The sequence below is a fragment of the Leuresthes tenuis genome, unplaced genomic scaffold, assembly GCF_036924035.1.
Source record: "Leuresthes tenuis unplaced genomic scaffold, fLeuTen1.0.hap1 SCAF_23, whole genome shotgun sequence".
NCBI classification, from domain to species: domain Eukaryota; kingdom Metazoa; phylum Chordata; class Actinopteri; order Atheriniformes; family Atherinopsidae; genus Leuresthes; species Leuresthes tenuis.
Genome location: NW_027325377.1, coordinates 15,303,378 through 15,326,276, shown reverse-complemented (window position 1 = coordinate 15,326,276; position 22,899 = coordinate 15,303,378). Strand labels below are relative to the sequence as shown.

At 40.0% G+C, this 22,899-nt stretch overlaps 1 protein-coding gene across 1 annotated transcript in view; it reads left to right on the top strand.

The window, feature by feature from the left end:
- Window positions 1-4,629: 4,629 nt before the first annotated feature.
- Window positions 4,630-22,899, top strand: part of ntn4 (netrin 4) — a 30,785-nt gene continuing 12,515 nt past the window's right edge. The window contains exons 1-3 of the mRNA XM_072377181.1: window positions 4,630-5,089; window positions 7,243-7,796; window positions 16,769-17,047. Of these exons, the coding sequence (XP_072233282.1) occupies window positions 5,044-5,089; window positions 7,243-7,796; window positions 16,769-17,047 (879 nt within the window). The 5' untranslated portion in view covers window positions 4,630-5,043. The remainder of the gene's footprint in view (window positions 5,090-7,242; window positions 7,797-16,768; window positions 17,048-22,899) is intronic.

Here is a 22,899-nt window from a genome sequence, read left to right as displayed (position 1 = left end):
TCATGATAAAGTGCTTAGGAAGCAGTGTTTTTAAAATGTCTCATCAAACAAATAATGCAAAATTTTCATCCTAAGTGTAAGCAGGATCATTGCCAGTGTCTCTATCTGTCCTGGGTTGAACTAGACTGTAGATTAAACTACAGTTTGATACGAGCCCTGCAGGATTATTCACTAATTGCCAACTTTGACCTGCTTAGGAGAAAAAAGTGATACGACATATCTGGGTCATGCTTGCTTTCTGTCTGGAGAGTTTTTCCTCCTCAGCCACAAACAGTCAGATGAGTTCACATTTTTTCTGCATTGAAGCGTTCGAATTCTAGCAAAGTATCAGACAAGTTCAAACGTGATATGATGAATAAAACTAACGTCTGACGTCCTACAGCAAAGGTTTGGGTTCAGACAGAAAATTCCTCTGAAATTGCTCTAGAACGTTGCATGTTTGAAATACTTGTGTTCTGACATCACAGAGCTCATTTACTTTCCCTCGCCTTCTGAGTTTCCCGACAGATGATTAACTTGTCCATCAGTCAGTCATGGTGTCAGTTATGGCATAAAGACAATGTGTGTATGTGTGTGTGTGTGTGTGTGTGTGTGTATTTAGAGAAGGCCTGGGGGCAGACGGATGGTCAGGGGTCCCACTGTGCTCCACATCGGAGTCAGAGGCTAATTGACTTGAAAGAGAACCAAAGTGTGAAGAAGTTGTTATCCCTGGTTGATGTAAAGTCAGTTAAGGTAAACCAGAGGAAAAAATATATCTATAAAAAGTGAAAGCTTAAAGAGTTACAAAGCAACCAAAATGAGACACCAAATGACTCCGCAGAGATTTGAAAAAAACAACAAATATATTGATATTTACTTAAAACAAATGCAGAATTACCACAAAGACTTGCTGCAAACAACCAAAAATCTTTTTTAAAAAAAAGATTAAGAATTAAAACAAAGACTGCATAAATTCATTAAAATAACTCTAAAATGATCAGAAGCGGAGACAAACAACACAAGAGATCACAAAGATATTATAAACTACCAAAAATACAGTAAAAATGATCTAAAGTAGCAACAACCGAAGAGAGATTTAAAATAAGAACAAAATGTTAAGAAATTACCTAAATGTGCTGCAAACTAATTAAAAGAATCCCAAAAGCAGAAAAAGGAGCGACAGAATTACTAAAAAGAGCTTTAAAATGACAAAAGAGATACAATATGACCAACAATACATCAAAGATACAGAAATGGCCATCGTCAAAATGAAAGTGATCACAAATTAATTAAAAATGACAACAAATAGTTCAAAAGTATCCATGAAAAAAACAAAAAAAGAAACAGAAATTGACGAAACCGCTGCAAAGATGCAAAAAAGTCGGCACAAAGAGATACAAAACTATCACAAAAGGTAGAAAAATGCACAAAAACTGGTCTTTTAAGCATTTGGGAGCTCTGGACTTTGTCCTGGAGTGTGCCATCTTATCAAATATTCCCAGCAAACAGCTGCTATTTCTTCGGAAAAAAAATACTTCACTTTAGCATATTTAAAGTTATTTGTTTGGCATTGCAGCACTTGTTTGTCATACTGCAGCCTTTGACTTGTCATTTGGAGGAAGTCGGCTTTGTTGAAAGAGGCCGGGGAGACCTTTCCAGTCTGCTGGCGGAGAGCCTTTTGAAGCCTGCAGAGGAGAGTCGAGTGGGCCTGCGGAATGGATGAACTCGCCTTATAAACCCAACCGACTGTGTGCAAAAGCATTTTTAGGTTGGTGAAGTTCATCTACTCATTACTTTGGTTTATGACCTGAAAAACAGAAGACTTTCCCATCAGGCTCGGCTGTAAGTCTGATTTAGTGTCAATTAGCTCAATTGAGCTCAGTGACCCCGTGGCACACTGAACTTTCTTGCCAAAGCCAAGAAAGATCAGTGGACTACCACTCTCGAGTCTGCTCACTGTGTGAAGCTGCAGCCAGCAGGATGTTTGCCTAGTTTAGTGTAAAGACTGGAAACATGATTTAGAAGAGCTTAAATCCCTGAGAAAGAACAAAGTTGTCTCGTTCATAGAGAGCTGGCCCACTGACTGAACCAGGAACAAAGTGAACAGGTGAGATAGTTTAACTTGGCTCAGTGCTTATTGGATACGGGTCAGATGCACAAAAAAGCAGGTCATGGTCCAATTACAAAGCAGACAGAGAAGCCAAAGCCATGCTGTGATCAACAGAGCTTCACCAAAATGGGCCCGAGTGGAAGGAACATTTTCCAACATCTGCTGCATACAGTTATTCATATTGCAATGGAGCACCGGGGGGCGCTCTAAAGCCTGATCACACGCGGAAGTGAAATTAAATCTGGTTTTAATGCATGGCACAACTTGCATGACTTCACAAAATGCTTCATCCCACTCCAACCTTCTTCCTATGGGCTACTAAGCAGTCGTTATTGAGAGCAGACGCTGATGTGGAATGCAGGGCTGGAATGAAAGAGCTTGAAGTTTACTGGCTTGCATATTTCACTAATTTTGTGTGGACATCGACAATGTCGTCCACAATGGCTCCGGCCCTGTTCATTAGAGCAACCAATCGATGCGTCAGCAGCTCAAGCAGCATCACTTTGTGGAATAATTAGTCAGAAATGTGGATATGAGCGCTCATTTACAAATCAGCTTTTCATTTAGCTCCATGTGTTTAAGACAGGGGATAAGTGGAGGAAAGGAAAGTACATGACTGTTCTCTTAATGTAATCAGATGTGCTAATTTCCAGTTTATACCTTCTGCCTCTCCCACATTTACTGCACAAAAGGCAGTCATTCACCACTCACAACTATGATGGATTCATGGAGAACATATGATCAACCCTTCTGGATCAGATTTTTATTTATTTAATCCAACAGCCATTCTTGTATTTAAACAGAGCATTTACTCTTTGTGTTTTATTAGATTTTTATTTACTTTAAAGCAGTCGGTCACAAGGTTGGAACCACCTGTCTAATGATATATATATGCTTCCCTCGTCCAACCAAAACGCCTCTGACCTGTTGAGTCATGGATTCCACAGGACCTCTGCAGCTATGCTGTGGTATCAGGCATCAAACAGCAGATCCTTCCACCGATGGAAGATGGAGCGGGAGTGGCCGGATGAATCACCAGATCCCACAAATGCTTCAGTGGGTTGAAATCTGGGGAAGTCAGAGGCCAAGTCGACGCCTTGAACTCTTTGTCATCCTAAAACCATTCCTGAAAGGCAGGATATCTCCCTGGCAGAGGACGCTGTTGAAGTGCACAGGGTTTGTAATCATTTACAGATTGGAAGGTATATATTTGAAATAAAATGCATAGGCGTTACACAGCGCTGTGTGTTCTGACATGCTTCTGTCATGGGACCACGTAAGTTACTCACACCCAAAAAACTTTCATTTGGGAGGTGCCCACGACCCAGTTATCTAATCAAACTCCTCAGATGAGTAACAGGCTCTGAAACAGCAATAAATATGAGTTCAAAGATATGCCACTCAATCGGATCTGGAAGAAACAGGTTTTAAGCTAAATTCAACAATGGGTCTGTTGAGAACAGCCGTTCCTGCAATTTCAGACTTTTGAATTGCATGCAAACATGTTAGTCTGACTGATATAGTAGAAAATCACATTTTTTAAAAGTTGAACTAACACACCCAAATGATCTGGAAGTATCAGAAGGAGCCGAGACACAGAAATAAAAGAAGCAGCATGTAATAACAGCAAACATCACAAGAGATAGTGTGCATCTAATGCACAGAGTTGTAACATTGGCTGTCTCTTGACATGTTACCAATTTGCCACCAGCCTGTTGGTTGTTCTGGTCTGTGACCATAAAGAGCCCAATACAAACAACCTGTCATAAGAGAGTCTGACGTACCTCTTGTAATACTGTAATCTGTTCCCCCTCTGAGCTTGTAAACAGGAACAAAGACAGTAGTCCAAATTAAAGCTTGACTGGACTGTCCATGGAAACATACGGAGTGTTGTCCTCTCTAAGCTTCTGTATTCACAGTCTCAAGGCACTTTGTAGATACAGTCTAATTTAAGTAAATTCTAATCCAATTCATTTAAATTTTCTTGAACTGATTTGTTCTTCTGTCAAAGCTCTACATATTCTATCCAAAACCTCTATTTCTAAAAAAAAAAAGAAAAAAAAGAATATTCATTCATTATTCATTATTCATTCATTCATCATATTCATTATTATTACATAGTATGTAATTAGATTAATATGTTCAATTCAGTTGGCTAACATTTTATTAATCCCAAAAGTGAAATTGTGTTTCTGCAGTATGAAAAAAAGATATGCTGTTTTCATCGGTAAATAAGAAAACAAAAAACAGCTATCAATACATGTAGTTAAATGAGTCATAATGCTAATATTCAAAACACACAGCTCCCTTTTCGGTATATCAAACTGATGGTTTTCTTTAAAACTGAATTTATGAGCTGATCATTTCAGCTGAAGCTGCCATGCATGTGTGGTGGGAGACAATGGGGGCCCCCTACGGGCCCTTCAAAACCTCGATCCGGCCGTGGAGTCATCATTTCCATGCTCAAACTAGAATGTTCCTTTAAGTCGAGGAAAAAATGCTTAGAGGGCGGAGCTGCCGCTCAGCTCTGTCACTACACAGCCTCCCCGTGTCTCAGCGCTGCTTAGAAATAGATGTGCAGGCGGCGGACTCACACTGCAGGGAAATGAAACAGGCTGCAGGTCCCGGAGCTGCAGACGAACTGGGCAGAGTCGTTTACTTCCCCTCCACTTCGGCTGCTCTTTTCCTCTCTCAGCGGGACATCACACACCGTCCCGGATCATGTTGTTCTCTCATACGACTGGGCTGTTACCGTCTCATCGGATCGCTTCTGAGTGAAAGAGAAAGTCCACACTGGATCTGAACCCGACGCACTTGTCTGTCTTTTTTTGTTTTTGTTTTTACTTTGCCACAGTCGATGAGACCTTTGCATACTTGATTTCTGGATAAACCTCTGCGGAGTTTCCTGCGCAGTTTTCCTCCCGCATCTTGGATTACTCCTGAGGCGAGGAGATATGCTGATTTTATTTGTGATCGGTCTGGCCGTGCTGTCAGATGCAGGTTAGTGCGATTATTATCAGGGGGTATTGACCCAGGCGCAACAAGGTCTCAGAGACAAGTGCAACAACACAGAACTCGCAGGTTTTGTCTAAAAACGCACATTTTGTATTTGAATATTTTGGACGACCTTTATAAATCTAACTCATACCACTCTCCTTCATCCAAGTCTACACCCTTTTATTATTCAGACAGAGTTAACACAAAGATCAACTTTAAATGTTTCCATTTTACACGACCTCCGCACTCACAAGTACAAAATTAATCAAAACCCTGCCTTTAGAAAGGATTCCTCGGTGCAAACATCCAATCATTCATCCAGTGAAGTTTATATGAGTTCGTATTTCACATCATCTACGTCAGGAAAAAAAAAAAGCCGCTTATTTAAGATAATAAACCCACAGTTGGAAAGTGACACTGTGGGCGTGGAGGGGGTCGCAAAGCGTCTGGAAGGCGTCTGAGTGCTGCTCATCCTCTCTGAGCTGACAAACTTTATCTGTGTCAGAGTCCACGCTGTGGCAGGCAGGTGCACAAAGCCTCTATTATCCTTTTTGCATAACATTTCCGATCGAGGTAAATCACTTGACTTGTGTACACGCACACAATGAGTCACGCTCATTCTCAGCTTGCCTGCACATTCTTAGACCATAATTCAGTTTCAGGTGAGTCTCCTCTTTAATCTCTGAACAGTTTTGTCGTGACTGTAGCGGTTTTCCAGGGGCCTTTGCATGCTCCGTTTAAATTCGAAGACAACTTAACAAGTGATGGTGTCGAGCAGTCCTCATCATTTTGGTTTCACAACACCATTTCCAAAAAACAAGTTGGGACACTGTCAAATGTAGATAAAACAGAATGCAATGATTGGCAAATACATAGTGTGAAATCTGACTGTTATGTGAAAAAATAGTAGTTCTTCTTGAATTTGATGGCAGCAACACGTCTCATAAAAGTTGGGACAGGACCATGTTCACCACTGTGTTGCATCAAGAGCCTTTTAACAACAGTCTGTAAACATCTGGGAACTGAGGAGACCAGTTACTGGACCTTTTGGAGAGGAATAATGTCCCATTCTTGTCTGATGTTGAATTCTAGTTGCTCAACAGTCCTGGATCTTGCTCCAAATGTTTTCAGTTAGTGACAGACTCTTCCACTACAACCATACTGTTGTAATAGATGCAGTATGTTGTTTAGCATTGTCTTGCTGAAATATGCAAGGCCTTCCCTGAATATGTTGCTCTAAAATCTGTATATCTTTCCACATTGATGACATCTCTCCAGATGTGCAAGTTTCGTAGGCACTAATGCCCTCCCCCCATAATATATATATATACATTAAATGTATTTGAAATTTTAATAGAATGGTTCCCCACTTTTACCTCCATTTTAAATTACCTTTGATCCAAAGAAGATGGGAGTGTTTCTGGATCCTGGTTTACATATGGCTTCTTCTTTGCCTGATAGAGCTTTAACCTCCATTTCTGGATGGCACGCTGAACTGCATTTACAAACTAAAAATTGTTCTCATCTGGTCATTTCCATGACCGTATCTGTTTTTATTGCAGTGCTGCTTGAGGCTCTGAAGATCACAGGCACCCAATATTCATTTTTCAGCTGTGTCCCTTGTGCAAAGGGATGTCTCCCAATTCTCTGAATCTTTTGATGGTTTTATGGACTGTGAATTATAGAATATAATTTTGCTGTTTCTCTGTCCATCTTTTCTCCTGAGAGACTCTGCCTCTCTAAGGTGCTCTTTTTACACCCAATCATGCTATTGACCTGTTGCCAATCATCCCATTTAGATTCAACACATTCCTCCAGCTGTTTCTTTTTAGTATCACTTCAGTCTTTTGTTACACCGGTCCCAACTGCATTCTGTTTCGATTTTACATTTTTTACGGCCAACTTTTTTTTAGGAATTGAGGATCCATTTGTTAAGTTTCACAATCTCTGAACTACGTTTGTCTTTTTTAATGTAATTTAGACAAGAATATTCTTTAAGCTGTCAGCACAAATTGCATTTCACTCAAATGAGTCCTACCTGTGTGACTAAAAACCACCACAGATGAGTTTTATCTGACCCCTTAAGTGTCTCTGGAAAGTTCCATCACTACCAACTGCATGTGTTCAGTGTTTTTTCTCTTCATCTACTCATTCAGGTCTGTCAGTGGAGGTCTTTCGAGCAGGAGTGGCCCCCCGCTGTGAGAGTTGGGCCTGCAACCCACGCATGGGTAACTTAGCCCTGGGTCGCCGGGTCCTGACGCAGACTGTCTGTGGCAACAACGGCACCGAGTTCTACTGCTCCTACTCCGACCCTGACGTCAACTTGGCTTGCAGTACTGCCAAGTGCGCCAAATGCAATGCCGGCCTGCCTCTCCTGTCCCACCTGGCCGGGGCCATGTCCGACTCCTCATTCCGCCACCCGAACACCTGGTGGCAGTCGGCGGAGGGAGTGCAGTCTGAGACGATGCAGCTGGACCTGGAGACAGAGTTCTACTTCACACACCTCATCATAGTGTTTCGATCACCGAGGCCTGCTGCCATGACCCTGGAGCGCTCGCAGGACTTTGGGCGAACATGGAAGATGCTGCAGTACTACGCCAGCAACTGTAGCTTTGCCTTTGGGCTGGAGGAAGGAAAGGCAGGCGGAGGCCGGGATGGAGCCACCTGCACCTCTAAGTATTCGGGTGCTTACCCCTGCAGCCGAGGAGAGGTGAGACAAAGCTTTCTGTCTTGAATTTTTATCACATTATGGCAGTGACGTTAATCTCAGAGGGCTGTAGAGTCTGTTTGATCTGCAACACTCTGCTCACAGCGACAATCGCCTTTTAGTGTATTTGCATTTGCTCTTGAGAAGCCTTTGTTATTATTGGAGGAGTCGGCTCAGGTTTCAGATTGTATCTGTACACAGGAAGTCATTTGTGCTCTTACAGGACATTGTGCAACAGACAAAGGCTGGTATACTTTTTCTATTTTTCGCTCAGCATAAGAGGTAGCCTTCAGTCACGTGGATTTTATGTCTTTGGTCTTGTTGATCAAAATAGCATAATGCTGCATGGCTTCTCAGCACATTAGCAGAAACATTTCCTATACATTTGGGGAACTAAAAACTTCTTCTCCTGTTTTCTTAAGAGTTGCATTGCATTATGCTCTTTACACAAAGTTCCCACGAGTTGGGTTTAGATATTTTTGAATACAGCAACAAGAAAACTTTCTTAAAATGTTGCACACAGGTTGACATTTTATGTAAAGTTAGATTAGTCAAGACTGAAGATGTAACTCCTTGTAGTTGTGGAGATACAGACATTTCACAAAGGGTGTACTGATATCAAAATTTCAATAAAATCGACTGAAAATACAGGTTACACTACCTTATTTTAGTGCTCAGTTAATTGGCCTTGCTGGGCACTGTTGGTGGCTAATGCTAAAAAATGTCAATCATGACATCAACCAAGCATTGCCTAAAGGTCCCTGCATTATAGAAAATGTTTAGAACATGAGAGGAACCAACACATGCAACGAATAACCAAAGTTTACAAAGTAGCGCCCTGTGTGGGACTCTTTTATTTAATACCCCATTACCCAGTCTAAATCCTGTGCAGCCCTCTTGTGTAAATAAGCTAACGAAATACAGCATCTATAAAATAATAAATAAATCTGCATGATTTTACACGTTTACTATATTTGTATAGTACTAATGTGAAGCCACAATTAGAAAGAGTTATTAGGTTTCATTAGGTCTCCAAATCACATGCAGGTAACAGCAATCAATAAACAAGAGGTAAACTTAAGTACAAGATAAACAGGCTGTAACACTGAACATTATACTTACTTTCTTTCATAAATGCACATCAAAACAAGGAAAAATGGTGAAAAACAAAATTTAAATGATTCTTGAGTCTCAAAATGTGAAACACACTCCAAACTAGAATGTTCCGGTATTGTATCTATAAGCTGTTTGTCAGCCGCCTCTGACAAAGAAGTAAAAGAAGAAGAAAAAGGCATAAAAGAGGCGAGAAGAAGTTTAAAAGCCACATTGTTTTTCTCATACTGTGCACTGCTGTAGCACCTTTTGCCACCTTCTCCCTGCCTCGTTTCAGCTCCTGTTTCTTTAAGGACCCCCCACCTGAAATGCCCAGTCTGCTCTGATTGGTCAAACTGTGAGGCAGATGCTTGGTGATGGCTTGAGGCTGTGCCAAACACCAGGCATGCTTTATGAAAATGTGTTTGATGTTCATAATAACTCCTTTTGCTGTGGACTTTGGGCTTTTGTAACATGCAAACTGGAAAGGGAAAACCCCAAAAAGCATACTATGACCTCTCTCAGAGAAACCTTATGAAAGTAGGAGAAGTAGATGTCTGCATAGATATGTTGTTGGAGGTGTTTTGGTTGATTTTTGAAGCATTTTTGTCACTCAGTCACATTTGAGTGGGCATGTGTCTTTTTAAAATTGATCTGACTGTTACACAGATGTCTGTTATTTAGAGATCTTCGGGCTATTCCGGAAATTTTGACTTGTTCCCTTAGAGACAAAATCTTTAGACGTAAGCCAGTGAATTCCCAAACTGTTTCCAGTGCAACATTTGAAACACACACTGCATCGCAACTCCCACTTTCCTCGCCTTCCCTCTTCCAGCACTCAGTCCTCCTCTCTAGAAGCAGTTTTGATGATCAGATTTGTATCAGGTGTTGAATTTCCACCTCGCTCAGCAAGCAGGTCAACGCAGGTGGAAAGGAGGGCGGATCCACACCTGCATTGAAACGCTAGAGGGGTGACAGCGCTTCCTATTCCCTGCGCAGCATTTTCTCCCTCTGCAGATGAAGTGCTAATGCTGTCATATTTTACATGCCGTGTTTGACAGGTAATTCATGCCACAAAACAATGGATCTGACAATGGCGCCTCCCCATCCTTAGCCCTCCTACTGGAACTAGCTTTTTACAGTAAGTCACGCCACATGCGAGCAGGGTAGTTGGCACACAGAGCGAATTTAAAGCAGAGCCAGGTGGGGAAAGTTGTGCGAGTGCGTGATTGAGCGTTTAATAGACGTATTTTGACTTCAGCAGGAGGCGGCACCCTGAGGTCCACTGATGTTTAATTGAAACGGTGTGTGTCGAAAGCTGCGCTACAGATGCGTGTGGAGGAACACGCCGGTCACGGTGCTGCTCTGGGAGCCCTGCAGTGCTCCCATATGTAATGTGTGTTCACACCCTACTACCACCACTACAAAGTACTACTACTGCTACTACTCTGGCAACTGTGTTGGACTTATTTTGTATGTCTCTGCTTGTTTGCGAGTAAGTAAGCTACCACCTCTTTTTGTGCACGGAGGCGTGTTTTTCTTCTTCTTCTCTACGACTTCACATCTAAGCATGAAGCACCAGTGCAGGAAGCGTAGCCTTCGGTTTCTCACCCCTCAGCTGATGACCCTGAGGTTAACAGAAGTCTGACCACACTTTGACAGACAAGATGTTCAGTCCCGCCACTCAGCCGTTCGCACTTTCTCCCTGCCTCTGTGATTATACATCACCTATAATGACAGTTACACAGCTTGTGCGAGCCCAGAACAAAGCTTTATACCACATCGTAGAGCTGAAAAGATTAATCAATTTATTCCAGCAACAAAAGAGCTTTTGTAATTGGTTTGTTTTGTTTATTAGGCAAGGCAAGTTTATTTGTATAGCACAATTCAACAACAAGGTGATTCAAAGTGCTTCACAGAGACATTATAACAGTAGAAATAAAAAATATTTCAAATTTAAACAAAGAAAGAAATAAGAACAATTGATAAAATCATAGCAATAAATATAAGATTGAATAAAAATGTAATAAAATAATATATATGAAAGATAAGATAAAATAAACTATAATAAAAATGATGAAAATGTAAATGATGATAAAATCAGTAGTTAAAATATGATTATGTTATTAGCTCAAAAAAGTTATGAGCAGATTTGCTTGAACCACAGCTGGAGTCAAATTAACTTTACAAGTTGATTAAGATCTAGATCTGCATGCAGGTATCTTTTCTTCAGCATTGGTAGAGCTATATAGTCACAACACAAGTCTTGTAAATGCACACAGTGCTATTACTAGAGCTCCTCCACATAGCTGCAGTATTAGTCGTCATCAGCTGCTTCCCATTTCCGTTCACAGTTTGCTTTTCCTCTTTTGAGGTTTGAGATTGTTCATCTACGGGCTGCGTAATTAGTGCCTCCCACTGCTTATCTCTATGATCCATTGTTTGATAACTGCAAAATCTGCCCACTCTCACAAGAAAGTGTGTAGAAGGTAGGTTTGTCATCGTTGTAAATTGTGGGATGGCAACGTATACGGTAAAATGTGTTAGTGATAACCATGGAGATGTTTTCTAATCATCTATACTGTAGCAATGTACTAATTCTAACCCAAACTATGCATTTTTAACTTCTAACCCTAGTGCAGTGAAAAAGTAAGGAACCATTAGAGGGAGGCACGTAAAGCAGTGCAAGGACTGTGGAAATCATTGTTCAGGCCAGTGCTCAAACCTCTTGAATGAACGCTAGTGGATTAGCACCTCCTTCCTCGTTCCCTCCTTCTTCCTTATAAGGGTTTGTGACCAAGTCAGCACTGGCAAGATGTGGATAACTGACCACATCATGATCTCAACACTTAAGAAGATGTGGCAAAAACATGCTGAGGAAGGATGGCGAATATCGAGAATATCAGATATCAGTGGTGGATGGATGTGTTTATATTTGCATCTTATTTTGCAGATAAAATTTTTTTTAAAAACTAATCAATCAACGAAGACAATAATCAAAGGATTATTCGTCACGGACATATGTTTCAGTTTTGGTATGAACGTACAAACTTAAAGTCAATGAATGATTTACAGTCTGATGAGTTTCCCCAAACTTTAGAGCACCTGGATGGTTGTTTTTCGATTATTTAACTTGGAAATATTCTGAGAAAACACAAAGTTAACTTTGTGGACATTGTGGACTTCATCAGCCAACGGGGCTTGCTGTCACTGAGCATCATCACTTAGCTGTTATTGCACTATTGCAGTATTACTGGAAATTACATCGTTTATTTCATCAATAAAACTACAGCACTCATTTCTATGTGTTTGATGTGAAGATTTGTTGCATTTCAGACAAAATAAAGGTTTAGTCGCACTGTCATGCCAACAAAAGAAACCATTTAAGGATGTCACCTTGGATTTTAGGTGTATGTAATGGGCTTCTTTTCAGTGCACTGAAGACTAAACAACTAACCAACACATTAATAAGCGATGACTTATCTTTAATTGCAGCCATATGATGGTTTTGTAAAATTAGAGCTTCTGTTCTGCTTAATTAAAGCCGGCTTCGTGGTTTCGCATCTGCCGAGTCCCAATTAGTTTGTGGACATGGACGCAGAGCCCATAAAGCCGGCTTTCATCAAGGTGTAGCTTTCGTGGTGCAGATGAAGAAATTTACGACACGCAGACTTCACGCACGAGGGGACGTGAAAACCACAAATTGGTTTTAAGTCATCAACCCGGAAAGGATTAACCTTAACTCGCGTCTGCAATGAGCAGATTTTAAAATGTGACTGCTCGACGACACACTGTGTTTGATTTGTGTGCCTTTAAGGTGTATCAAAGCATACTGGGTTGCCTGAGAGTGTCAAGAGCTTCTGTGATCAGATAAGTGGGAGTGAAGGTTTGGGAACGGGAGGGGGGGTCGTAGCTGGGAGCGATTACAGGTAGCAGGTATTCTCAGCTTTCTGCTTCTTCTTTTTCTCTGGCAAACATGAAAGCATGTCATCTCATGCGCTGAAAGCTTTTCGTGTTCACCTGTGATGTGGGGAAAAGGTGGTGTGTGTGCGTGTGTGAGAAAGTATTCAAGGCTCCTTGTCTTATTTATGAGGTCAGCTGGGTTGGAAGAATGTGAGCGTTTGTTAGAGACTGACCTCCTTAGGGAAGGGAAAGAGGCAGACCAATCTAGTGCAGACACACACACTTGTCCTTCCATTTTTCTGGAGTTCCTCAAACACACACACTCATCCGTGCCCTTTCAGATAAACACATACAGTCAGCTTTCCGTCTGTCTACTGGGAAGGAAGTGCCGTTGCTCTGATGGATGTTGGTACCGTCGGCTAGACACCCATCCCCCCTCTCTGTTTCCCTCTCCGTCTTTCTCCTTCCATCAATGCCCATTGTGCCTGTTTACCAGATTACAGTCCACAGTCCTTTGATGGAATTAGGCCTGTTAAAGCTGGGCTTACTTTTATTTTTCAGCCTGTAACAGGAAGAAAGATATTCAGTGGCCCACAGTGAACTCGCCACCTCAGGCTTCATAGAGCCTGAAATCTGGTGCATATTTTTATGGCAGGTGTGAAACTTTTTCACTTACAGTATGTGCTTTCATTTCAAAGATATCTATCTGATCTTTTCAACTCTCATAATGATATTATTGGGTGATGTTCTCCACAGAGCTGCATGTACACTGTAATTCGTTCATGTCTTCTCTTTCTCGCCCTTTGCCAGCACGTCCCTGCACTTCTACAAAATGTAGCTTATACTATGTAGCATGCAACCATTGTTATGAATATATAATGTTGTGGAGCACATGCAAGAATGAAAATGTCAAACTAAGTCATGATAACATGGCTTTATAGTTAAAATTTATGCACAAATAAACTTAATCTACTTTTTTTTTTTTTACCCAGGTTTAATGTATACCAGGTATTCAAAAGTCATGTTTTGTACTGGTAGAGGACACTGCTCACCACTGTTTACAGTAAGCAAGATCCTCTTTCAGAAAACACAGCTCAACAACTCCACCAACACAACTGAGCAGCTGAACGTTGATCATCTGACTTTTCAAATACTTTTACACACAATAAAATGTTCAACGGCCAAACTGTGTGTGAGCTGAAATAGTTTGCGTTACTTTGTCCTTGCTTCCTGAAACTCCTCGAAGAGCCACAATAATCCTGGACATAGATTTACTTAGCACACAGAGTAAGATAACTGTGGGTGTCTTCTGCATATCTGCAGGCACTAATATTTTATCTCCGTCTCCAAGGATATCTATATCACTAGAGAGCCATGTCATTATGTCATTTTAAACCTCTCTTTATGTGCAACAGTGCTGGGGGACGGTTCACCTTTCCAGATCACAACTTTTTTCTTGAAAACCAATGTCTTATTTCCATCAGTTTAGTCTGGGTGCTGTTTTATAAACAACAGTCTATGTTTGTGAATGCTCCTTGCAATGCTGACTTGCATTTCCAAATACTGAAAAGTACTTCTGAACACCACTGCAAATTATATATAAATGGTCATAAACGGCATTGGTGACGTGAAAACATTAAACAGCTGAAAATTAGAGGAACACTGAGCTCATGTTCTTTCACTAATGCTGCAACTTCACATCCATGTTGAAGGCTCTGGCTCCGGACCAGCACAGGATCCAATTTGGTGGAAAAACTCTAATGAAAGTCAGGTAAACGAAGGCTGAGCGGAGGCTTAGGGCTGACCAAAGTCTCACTGGAGGGATTATCTCTCTTCCCTGGCTTGAGTTCTAGAAAGAGTAGGATGGTGAGGTCTAGCTTACCTTCCTACAACCTCCTAAAGACCCTAACTTGGCTTGATATGCAGTCGCACACAGACCAAGATAAACACAAAAGTCATCAGCATATCTGCGATGAATATCTATCTACGAATATTTGATTTCTACATTCAAAGGAAGACTATAAGGCATGATTCTGTGAACAGAAGCTCCGAGAAGGCCTCTTTTGGAATTTATGTTTGTTAAAGGAATGCACTACACTGATGTGATTGGGCAGTGTATGTTTGCGTGCATGCCAGTGTGGGAACATGGGTGTGCTGATGTTGCTGAGGTATCGCTGTGCTGTCCCAGGCCTTTTGTCCGGTCCTGAGTTATGTGGAGCTGCATCTTCGTTCCAGTCTTTGTCTGTCCCTGCTCTCCTCGCTCTCCTGTGGACCGGCGCCCCTCATGCTATTTGTCGTGTTCTCTTAATTGCTGACCACAATGCTGTGACCCTGTAACCTTTTCCAACAGCAGGGAAATTGATAGTGCTCCTCCCATTACACTCCCAGCCAGTCATCTCAGCCAATCAGGGAACCGCATTGGTACTTTTCTTTGACCAATCTTAAAAAAAAAAAAACAAGCATAAACACACAAAACTACTACAATTACATCACTGACAAAACGCAAGCTGTTGTAAAGAAGCGCACTGAAAATACTCATTATTTGTCACAGAAAGAGCTGGGGCAGACACCAACTTTTTCAGCCCAACAACAGCAGTGGTGCTGGTTGCTAGTGGCAGCAGTAACCATAGTGATGGCAGCCCATAAAGGGATCTTCGATTTGAAGGATGTCCAGGGACCAGACAGGGCAAAAAGAGGGAGTGGGAAGGAGAGGGGGTGCTCTCATGTAAAGACGCCCAGCACCCTTATAATCACGTGAGGACACATCCAATGATGTCAGGGTGTAAGGTCATAGGCTAGTGCACAAATGATCCCAAAACAACACTCCCATTAACATGGCAGATGTAGTGACATGAGCCGCATCAATGAGCCTGATTGTGTCACCCGTCTAATCTCTCTAAATCATGAAGTGGAGCTGCAAGAGAGTCTTTTGTTCTTTAGTACCAAATTCTACTATTGTTTTACGCCTTTTGAGATACTTAAAAAAAAGAAAAAGTAGATAAAACACCTAATGCATATATACCTTTATACTGTTAGTTTAAGTTATTCAAAAGGAAGCTAATAAGGCTCCAACTAATAAGAAACCAATAAAAATCTACAAATGGTTCATTATAAAAGCTTGTTTTTTAAAGTGTTTTTATAAATTAGTTCTGTGAAATGAGTCTTCTCTTTAAAGTTAGTTCAATCAATTGTAAGCCAATCATATTGGTGATTTCTCTAAATTGCTATTTGAACTAAATAAAACAATATAAATATGGTGTGAAACCATGTTTTTTTTTCTTTTAAAAAACTCAAAGAAACTAAATCTTCATCAAAATTTGCCTTATAAAATACAGTAATTATGTATTTGTCAGGAGTGAACAAAAAAGGTACCAGAGCAGAAAGTGAGTATTTTGTCTATACTGGTTAAGGTATAATAATATGCTACGGCATTTCAGATATTAACTGGGCTTCTGGAATGCCCTTATTCTTCTTGTTATAGCTTTGAGCCTTTCAAGTGTCTTTAAAGTTACAAAATGAGACCCATCACCAAACGTCATTGTTTCGGCTAACAAGATTCAAAGTAACATTCTATGTTTGAAAATTAAAAGAGAACACTTTTAATAACCCCTAAGATGATGTTTTAATATTTTGTCCCATGAAAACAATACCTTAATTGCCTTCAAATGTCTTAGATGACACCTAATTTAATATGCATGCACGTGTAAATATGCTTTTTAGCCCCGCCTCTTGCTGCACCACTCACCTGGCTGCAGCTGCTCACTCTCTACCATATTCAAACACTCTTGACTCCTTGAGGTGACTTTATCAAACAACTTGCATAGCTCTGACAAGTTCCTACCTGCAAGTTAACCAGGCCGTTAGATTTGGTCAGTACAAAACACTGGCCATGTGTTTATTTGAGTCTTTAGAACACAGCAGCTGTAAGACAGAATTGCTAAACTATTTCAATTAACAAAGCATGTTTCTCTGACCATTAGGTGATCTACAGGACCCTCCCGAAGTGGCAGTCTCTGGATCCATTTGGAGCGGAGGGCCAGCAGCAGCTGAGAGTGACCAACATCCGAATCCGGTTACTGAAGCGTCAGATGTGTCCCTGCCAGACCAAAGACCTCTCCTCCGCAAACGTAGCAGTTCCTACTCAACACTTTGCCATCTACGATCTGATAGTGAAAGGAAGCTGCTTCTGTAACGGCCACGCCGAGCAATGCATTCCTGCACCTGGATACCAACCCATCAGAGACCGGACCAACCACGTGGTAAGATGAGAGCAGTCAGCATATCATTTATTCCCAACATTTATGCCTTTGTCAAGCTTAAAAACTGTTGCTGTAAATCTTTTAGGCTGTGAAAGAAAATTCTCGAAATTTGAGTGTTTACTCTTAATCCCGAAAAACAGTATACTGTTTTTATACTTATATCTGCCTAATGCCACTGTTGTGAAAGGTCGTGCTTTACAAGAGCTAGCTCAAAGTTCAGTCCTCACTCATTAAAATGAACTAATTCATGGTAATAGTTCATAACTTTGAATTTTCAGTACGTTCACAGTCTCAAAAGGTATTGTTCATTTCTCATTTCTAACATTATTTTTTTTAAGAAAACACATTGATGTACATGGCCTCTGGCCATGCTAAAAAGCTTAAAAAACAGTACACTTTGATAAATAGTGCACATATTCAACGCCTCCAGCCTACTCTCACACATTTGTTGGTAACAAATCACCTTTTTAGCTAAGCAATATGCACTGTGCAAACACAGAATACAAAGCAGACCAATCACAGCGGACGTGAAAGCCACACAGTATTCTGTAGCTTTGGCGTGGGGTAGAAAGCTAGACCCTAAGGTCTGCATGAATCTAACCTTTACAAAAGTATAATCCAAGCTGCAGTAGTCTTTTCTGTCCATCTCAAATAAATTTTAGTCAGAAAAACCATTCATTGGAGTTTCTAACCAGTAATTACAACTCCAGTGCAAACAAAATTGTTTTCAGCCGTAATGCTGATTACGCCACTCTCCCTTTCCAGCCTTGTTTTGACAGACTGACACCTTCTTCCAGTCTCACTTGATTTGATAATCGTCATGCAGTGATCATGCCCTGTGGGCAGCTTTTTTACTTGCTCTTGTGAAATCAAGATTTTAAGACTTGATACCTCCAGACCAAATCGGTTGCTGACTTCATATTGGCAATCGTGTTTATAACAGATTACAGGAGGGGTCACCTTTCTTTCTTTTCTGCTTCCTTTGGTCAGATAAACATCTGCTTACAACAAATTCAAGAGATGGCTATATCAACTTGTATTCTAAATGGGGGTGTTGATATATGAATGGGTTGATAAAGGTGTTAAAAGACAATGTTTTTGCTGGAGAACAACTATAGTGTTTCAGAGCGGGGCTTCTATCACAGCCATCTCTACAAACAAGAAATGCTGTGAAGCTGAACGCCTGTTTTGCTGTAATCAGAGAAGCTCCACAGGAAAGTGAAGGTTTCCTTTACAACACATAGGCAAAGACATTTTAAATAATAATAAACAATATCACTAGATCAACATAGATACTGTACTGAACCCTGATCTGCACTGAACTCTTTTATTTTTTAAAGCTTGTGGGAAAACTATATCAATTTATAATCTCATTTGGGGGGTTGACACCCAACTAAACAAACATTTTATAAATATCTCCATGAGCAGCACAAGACAAGATTTAAAAAAATCGTAACCAATATAGATAGTGCAGCTGAAAAACAAACTTATCAGTTCTGTTTAATGGACAAACTTTGCTATGGTATCAGTGTTTGTTCCTAAACTGTCATAAACATAGACCAAAATCTGCCAAAATAGAGGCCAAAAATCTAATAATCTAATAATTTATTATAATTATTACATCCACTATACTGGCTTGTTCTGTTTTTTTGGGCTCTTATGTACTGGAACAATACTGACCTCTTCATTAAATGTATTATATTGGCATGCAAAGCATTCGATAAAATCCTTTGACTATATAAAAGATGGATGTAGTCACTTACTGTCACTTATTAAGCAAATGCAGAAAAGCCTTTGAGTGCGAAACCACTGATGGCCACTAGGCCCTGTCTTTAAATCTCTGGCTCTAAAAGAGTCTCATCCAAAGAATGTCAGATTCTATCATGAAATTATTACATAAAATTTCCACTCCTTTCAAATAATGTGTTGTGGGAACATCATAATAATCTCATAATTAAATTGTTGTGTTGCCTCGTGCCCTTATCCAAATGGCAACCATAGAAGTACATAACTCGTTTCAAAGTGTAGTTCACAAGCTCATGGGTGACATTATGTTGGTTATGTCCATCATTTAGAATAATTTATGCTGAGGGGGGGCATTACAGTAGACGAGAAGATGGGCTTTGTTGAGAGTTTTAAAAGAAGTCAAATTATAACCCCCACTTTCCAAAAAAAGGTTTCCCTACCAACAGTGATCCTAATACACTGCTTCTCAGAGCTAGCATGACTAACTTGTGGCCGTGTTCTTCTTAAATTTTGACTGTACTTAAAGTTTGGTATTGATTAACAAATATTAGTATGTCAAATGTCAAGGTTAGCATTTATATCGTAGCTAATGTTAGCATTTAGTTCAAAGCACAGAGTGCTGATATTCTGCCTGGCACGACTGCAGATCTTTCTACTAAAAATAAAATATATTCAAGAGATCAGTTTGGTTCATTAGGATGTTTGCCTTGTTAAGCCACAATTTTCTTTTGCTTTGATAGCACATTGATACTGTAGCTAATGTTAGTATTGAGTTTAAAGCACAGAGAACTGAAATGCAGTCTCACAGTTCAAAGCATGACCGTAGACTTTACTAATACATCAAATTAATTCAATAGATCAGTTTGGTTCACTTGGACTTTGGTCTTCTAAGCCATGACTTTCTTTTGATTTGATAACACTATACACACAAAATCAATCCATCTGAGACTGTATGTTTGACTTTTGAGCTTCACAAAGAGACAATCCACTTAATTTCCAGACAGATATGAAAGTGTTATAAGTCTTCAAGATTATTCAATAAAATGTGAGACTGCCCCTTTCGTGAATCTTAACTTTTTCTTTTTTAATATAAAGAATTTTAAGGAAAATTCTGCTCCTCGTTATGATTGTTATTTAATTGATTGCTAATGCTTAGCATGTGTTTCTGCTTCCACTCATCGTCTCTTCAAGTAATCAATCATTTACACATCAAGTTATGAAAAGAAAAACATAATTTATCAGACTCAGATATTGCTCTTAAGACAGGTGCTGAAAAAAAAATTCCACTGAAATGAAACGGAAAACATTTTTGGCATATCGCATGATAAAAAAAAAAACTATTCATGGGTTTTCTTCATGGATATCTGTCTTTTGAACTTAGCAGCTGATGTCTGATTTATTGGACACAGTTCTTTACATCTTAAAATCTGACTATTTCCATGCCAACAAATTCCAAGTAGCTCTACTGTTTTTCACAAGGATTTCCTTCCTTTGAGGGTAGAAAATCCCCTGAAACGGTCTTTATACCACAAGACTCTAAAAGCCTCCTCTGCCGTATAAGAATAGTCATAATAATAATAATATATTTTTAAATACTGTGAAATATCACACAAAGCTAATTTTATTTTTCAACAAATGTTAGTCCAACAGACTTAAATTTGAACAGTAAATCCTTATTAACAGTCTTCAGAACATTACATCAGGTCATTGGACTGTTGTTGTATTGTATGGGAGCATTTGGTAAACACGCACACATGTTATATAAGTAACTTTTTCACTTATGAAAAGTTTGCTTTGTATCTCTGTATCGATGCAGAGCTGCTGTTTTAGGAAAAACCCAAACAAGCAGAGCAGCACAAGACAGGAGATGAAGGGAAAGATTACCAGTCACTCAGGGAAGGGAAGGGCGGACGGTATGTGTGTGTGTGCGTGTGGTTATGCATTTTTGGGATTCTTATGTAAGGACTCCCAAGTCTGTCTTTCAAATATGTTAAACATACAGTACTGCTTTATAAATTCTTTTCTCCTCGCACTTGCCCATGTTTGGTCTACCACATTTAAAAAGTGTGTGCTCTGTCTTAGGCATGCAGTATTTTGTCTGCTCTAAGCGTGTGTGCGTGTGCAGTAATCAGCAGAGAAAGTGGCACTGATAGTCATTACTGTTCAGAGACTGTAAGACGAAAGGGTCAGTTTGTTTGTTGTCCCTCCACAGGGGTTTTGCGGTTCAGAGTGATTACACTGTCTGTTAGTTTGCCACAAAGCCAACACACACTTAATGACATCCAGAGCCTGCTACTGTAGCATTATGAGCAATTAGTCCAATCAGGATGTGACTGGATGTGTTTCTGTATCCAAATCTAGCCTCCCCCATTTTCATAACATCTCCTCATTTAATTTTGTTCCGTCATTTCTGCTTAAAGAGTAACTACAAAGCAGCTTATACAATAATATTATCACTCAGCATAGTTACCCCTGGTTTTTTTTGTTGTTTTTTTTGCACATTCACTAGTATGACGCCCAACTCATATTAATCCTCATCTGTGGAGGGGTAATATTAGTGCACGCATACGATCTTTTCTTCATTAGAGACAAATTATGATAAAGGTTAGCAGTTAGTGTTGGTGAGCACTTAATTTCAAACTTGTTCCCCTCTTCCCTTCTACTGCTGAGTAATGCTGCATTTGAAGTGCCTTGGAAATAGTACAACTATTGAGTTGCATGGGTTCCAACATCCCACTTGCAAGGGGGATTTCAGAACACAAACTTGCGTAATTCTCTGTCGATATTGAGATAAACATCTGTTTTTGTTTTTTTTTGTCCAAATTCCCTATTGAGGCAACCATACCCAAACTCCTAAAAAGGAAATTAAACTTCTTATGGTGTTTATTTATTAATCTATTCATTTTTTTTTCAGAAATGGGCAACTTCAAATTTCTAACAGCAATACAAGGAAGTGATACTTTAAACGCTGCCCATTTAAGGTGGAACTGATGCACAGATTTATTATCCCTTTCAAGCCTGTCACATACTGACATCTCGACAGGAGCCCACTTCATCAGTTTTCAATGCAAAGGGTACCCGCAAAGCATCATTTGTAGAACATAAAGGGATGTCCCAAGCTGGTAAAGTTTTAGGACGTGATGCCATGGCAATGCGGAAAATGTTAACAGAGTACTTTTAATGCCCAACCTTAATAAGCGCTTTAAAAAATAAAAAGTATAGTAGTAGAGCAAAGAGAAAACAAAGATTTAAAAAAGAAGGACTCGAAAAACATCCATCTCATAGTTGTCTGTTTAGGAGTGGTGTATCTATCCCCCTCCTCCCATCTGACCTCCTTACACGACCAGTGTTAGCTATTGATAAGCAAGCACGGTAGAATGATGTTTTCCTATCACTGTTTACTGTTTGCACAGCTGGTTTGTCACTCACTGTTGCTGAAGGATAAGTTTGAATAAGCAGCTTTAGAACATTTGCCTGTGCATCAGAAAGTGACGAGAAAGGGGGTACCCTGTGCACTGAAAACTGAAGCGAATGGCTCTTGACCAAGCAACCGTATGTGATGAGATGGTAATGAGAATGTGTCGTTATTGCGCAGCAGCAGAATGAGGGATCAAAGTTGATTCAATTGAATCTAACAGCAAAACCTGAAACAGTCACAAAAATGTAATCTGTTGATTGAACCCCTCCAGCTCAGGGGTTGCACCCCAGCTAGCCCACAACTGACCAAAAGAAATGTTGTGTCTCTTCTAGTGGGCCATAAGAAACTATTGAGAGGTCTGTAGGTCATATTTCTTTTATTAAATTAAACACAATTCTTTTATTTGTCCACGTGGGTCAATTATGAATATTCTGCATAGTATGTCTTTACTAATATAAATCCAGCAGGCTAAAGGGATGAACAAAATTTTTGGTACACGCTCCGATGTTGCCTACATGTCTACATGTTATAGCATTTTGCTACCACTTGGGGTGCAGTCTCATAAATACATGGAACAACCTGAGGCATGGGCTGCTTTTTGTTGTGTTGGTGAAGTTATTTATGATTTAGTAACACAAAAGTCTACTTTGTCTGGTCAGCTGTACTCTGAAGTCTATGAAGTCATTGT